This window comes from Typha latifolia, unplaced genomic scaffold, assembly GCF_019914945.1.
Source record: "Typha latifolia isolate L0001 unplaced genomic scaffold, TyphaL0001v2 contig_29, whole genome shotgun sequence".
In the NCBI taxonomy this organism is placed as follows: Eukaryota; Viridiplantae; Streptophyta; class Magnoliopsida; order Poales; family Typhaceae; genus Typha; species Typha latifolia.
The window spans coordinates 1-4,326 of NW_027330477.1; the positions used below are offsets into that span (position 1 = coordinate 1).

Below are 4,326 nucleotides of genomic sequence, written 5' to 3' on the forward strand. Positions count from 1 at the left end.
CTTCTTTCTAATATATTTGATCTAAGACATTGTTGAGAAAGCACTGCAAATACAAAATTACTGTAATTTCTGTGTGGAGAAGTCATTTGTAACTTGTTACTTCTGTACCTTATCTGCTTGAACAGTTCACATGCCGTCTTGGAGATCACTGTGAAAAGAAAACAGAAAAAGCAATATGGCAGTCAAATTATTCGTGGAAAGCTTGCATTAGTTGATCTTGCAGGCAGGTAGTAGCTACTTACAACATAGTTGTCCATATTTCACCCCTGTAGAATAGAGAAATGATAAAAGATAAACTTTTTTTTATGTACAGTGAAAGGGCTTCTGAAACAAATAGTGGTGGTCAAAAACTTAGAGATGGAGCTAATATTAACCGTTCACTTCTTGCTTTGGCAAATTGCATTAATGCTCTTGGCAAGCACCAGAAAAAGGGTCTTGCATATGTTCCTTATCGCAACAGGTATCTGATTGGTGACTTTGGAGAACTGATTTTTCTTTACAGGTTGCTAATGCTAATTATTTTGCAGCAAACTGACCCGTATTCTAAAGGATGGACTTAGTGGTAATTCTCAAACTGTCATGGTTGCAACAATATCACCTGCTGACCATCAGTATCATCACACTATCAATACATTGAAATATGCTGACCGTGCTAAGGAGATTAAAACGCACGTCCAAGTAAGACTGGTTCTCTGCTCTAGTTACTAAATTTCCGTGAACAAAATGGTAGTATAGTAAACCAGGCTATTTATCTCTTCCAACAACTGGAAGAATTATTTTTCCTTGACGTAGATTGATGAGGTAGTCCTGTACTTTAACTTACTCTGTGTATAAGATTACAGAAGTGCTCTTTCTAAGAACAATTGCAAGTTCTACATTTCCTGTCATATCATCTTTATGCCTATCAGAATATGACATTGAAAAAACTGATTGGGTTGTTGTGAACTTCGAGTTTTTTTTTTCTTGCTCAGAAAAATATTGGGACGCTTGATACACATGTTGAGGACTATCAGCTAATGATTGAGAATCTCCAGGTAAATATTTATAGGAAATATCCTAATTCTATTATTTTGGTCCTATCCATTATGCTGATGATTTATGAAGGTTGAGGTATCCCGGTTAAGAAAGGAATTGGCAGAAAAAGAGTCCCAGCTAAGTGTAAAACCAACTGAAAAGGCTGCAGATGATGAGCTATCTTGGTTAAATGTTTTGAGCCGTGAAACAAGTGAAAATGTTCAGGAACGCATAAATCTACAAAAGGCATTATTTGAGCTTGAGGAAACCAATAGACGTAATCGCATTGAACTGCAACATCTTGATGATGCAATTGCCAAACAACAGGTTAACAAAGATTTTCTTTTAAATCTTTTTTCTTACATAAGGTTGTGACTAACATCTTATTCTGCTGAAGAGAAAGGGGCAAGCATCAAATGAGAGCTGTTTCATTCTTTTAAGAAAATGAATTGTTTTATCTTTACCAATTTTGCCTGTGAAACCAGCTGTTCTGTAGTTTATAACTGAGAAAGGAAGCAGATAAAAACTGCCTCATAATAGATAATTATATATTAACAATTGTTTCCTATTTGCTTGCAAACTGTAGCAATTTACTTGGGCATGAGCTGCAGAAGCTATATGCTTATATGTTTTTTTCGTGAACTTCTAATTATGAGCTGCGTATCTAGGTAGTAGAGAAGTACGGAACAGTTGTACAAGCACTAAGATCAAGGAGACAGGTTATTCTTGATAATATTCGTGATAATGATGAGGCTGGTGCTGGTTACATAAAGGTGCTTCTCATTGTCTTTGCTGTTTTCATCTCTTTCTATAATTTTAAGAATTCTTATTTATATTCGTTTTGCTGTTGCCTTCCTGAGAGCTGACTAGATATGCCCCTACTTTTCAGGATATTGGATTAAATGAGAAACAGAAGCGACAGCTTCAAGATATGATTGATGAAGCTATTACTAACAATGGAAATAAAACTTACCTGCATATTCTCAGCCAGTACAGGCTTCTTGTAAGTAAATCACCAATTCTTTCACTCATTAATCTCTGCATGATAATCATAATACTATGCTCGAATATATAGGAAATGGCCAATGCTGAGCTTCAATTTGAGATGGCAATGCGGGATCAAGTCATACACAATCAAAGAGAAGCAACAAGGAACCTGTGGAATATGCTTTTTGGGACAGGGCTTAGTCAGAAGCAAATAATGGACTTGGCTGCTAAGCAAGGGTTAACAATAGAAGGTTGTGCAACTCCAGGTGCAAATTCTGATGGTAGAAAGCCATCGTCTTTTCTTCCTCATGAAAGAACCTCACCATTCATGTCATCTCCTAATCCCACTGCACAATCATATAATCCAACCAATTGCTTCCTACAACATCACCAAGGTTTCAGCTCTATGGCTTTTCTTAGGGGCCAACATGACATTCCTACCTTATGTAGACAGGAGCACCTCAGTTCCTATTATATGATGTCTCACGGCTGCTCTCAGCCATCATATTCTGGTATTGATAATCAGTGGACAAGTGGAAGAGCAAGTAAATGTTTCTACACTCCTGAAAAACTTGTTCAAGAAACACGAGAAAGCTTCTGCCAGACATCAGAGAGTGAGCCTTGCCCTTGCCATAAAGAACAGCGCAAATCATTCTTCTTGTAGTGAAGACTTGCGACAGAAGGTACTTCATCTTTATTCGTTGTTATTGCTGGATTCCAAGTGTTCCTATTTCACATTCATTTTCATTTGAACTACAATGACACAGAAAGCCTCCCATGCTTGGAGACCTTGATTAGCATCACAAGCAGGTGGCCTAGTATCACAGTAAACTTGTAGAATCTCTTAGTCACCACATATGCCAGATTGTTAGAGATCCAAGACTTCTTGCTGTCTTGGATCATTGGAACTGCTACTATTTTTGGTTGTTCATAATTCATTAGTTGGTGGTACAGCAGTTAAATTTTTGACCTCTAACTTATAATGTCACGATGTTAGCAGGGACATAATTTGCAGACCTGCAGAACTTGCACGAGTTATCGCCTACTGGAGTCAGCAGAGAAAGCTCACCTGTATGTGATTCTGTGAGACATGGTGGTACAGACTAGGTTATTTGGAAAGTACTCGCGGGGATGGGGAAGGGCAAACGAGCAAGCATCTCTGAGACTTTTTTGCTACTGGATCTTGAACCTCATCTTTGCCAAAACAAATCATCAATTGTCCAGATTTGGCCAAATTGTGGTAGCCCTTGGAGTGATATAGAACATGCTGCCAAGGCCTCTTGATCCCGTCTTCTGGCATGTCTCGTTTTCTAACTCTGTGTAGCAATCTTTTCTTCTTTAATACTTTCTCTTTTGTATAGTGCTTGTGACTGAATGTTTTGTTTAGACAGTCACATGTTGTATATTCTTTGTAATCCCTCCCATCAGTATTTTTCTTATTGTATTTGAGGTAAACCCTTGTGTTGTTTGGAAAAAATCACATTTCAATTTAGAATTTTCGTGATCATTTCTTTTATAATCATCCTGTTGTATTGATTGTTACTGGAACTAATTAAGGTATTCTGTAGTTATTCAAACTTATACACTTAGTGATTTTTTTTTCTGCAACTATCTTCATACTTGAATATTGTTTCCTCTTATTGAATAATTAGCCTTTAATTTGCTCTGCAGTGTATGATGCTTACAAATGAAAATTTTCTGATCTATTCTAGAGGCTTATATTGGGTCTAAGACACAATCATGACTCGATCGTCATGTTTCCAGGCTTTATAAGCGCTAGGCTAGGGGCATCTAATAAAAGTTTTATTTATCGCGTGAAGCAACGAATTCATAGATGCAAACTCATAGATTCGTCAACTTAAGTCTTAAGACAACAATTAATTAATCCTACTCCTGGGGACCATTCCTTTTGTCCACATCTTTTCTTCTGGTCGAACTACTATCAGTTTCCTTTTATGATGAAATATGTAGTCAATCCCCTACTTTTACAAATTAATCAGTTATAGGCCTGATATCATGTGGGCCATTTGTTAGTACATCAACAGCACTGTAGGATTACACAGAGAGCAGGAGGTCTGGATGTTTGGATTAACGTTTCTGGAAGTGCACTAGATGATACTAAAGACCACAAAGCTGTAGTCTTGGTCGTAGTTATGTGTTTGTTGGTATTCAAAGCATAGCAGGCAATGGACTCTCTATCCGAGACATCAACTTAGTTCCTTAAGTTAAAGGGTTTGTTTGCCAATAATACGTGCACACACAGCAGAGTAATTTATTTATCTAAGCAGCAATCTATGGAGTGGGTAAGTGTTAAAAATAAAAAAT

The 4,326-nt window shown here is 37.2% G+C and overlaps 1 protein-coding gene across 1 annotated transcript; it reads left to right on the top strand.

Moving 5' to 3' along the window:
• Positions 1-125: 125 nt before the first annotated feature.
• LOC140802541 (kinesin-like protein KIN-8B) lies at positions 126-3,520 on the top strand (the record flags this gene model as incomplete). Its single annotated transcript, XM_073158071.1, has 9 exons — positions 126-227; positions 314-460; positions 528-678; positions 972-1,034; positions 1,105-1,341; positions 1,683-1,787; positions 1,904-2,017; positions 2,090-2,684; positions 3,002-3,520. Coding segments are annotated over 8 exons (1,495 nt in total), but the record flags the coding sequence as incomplete, so codon positions are not given.
• Positions 3,521-4,326: the final 806 nt, after the last annotated feature.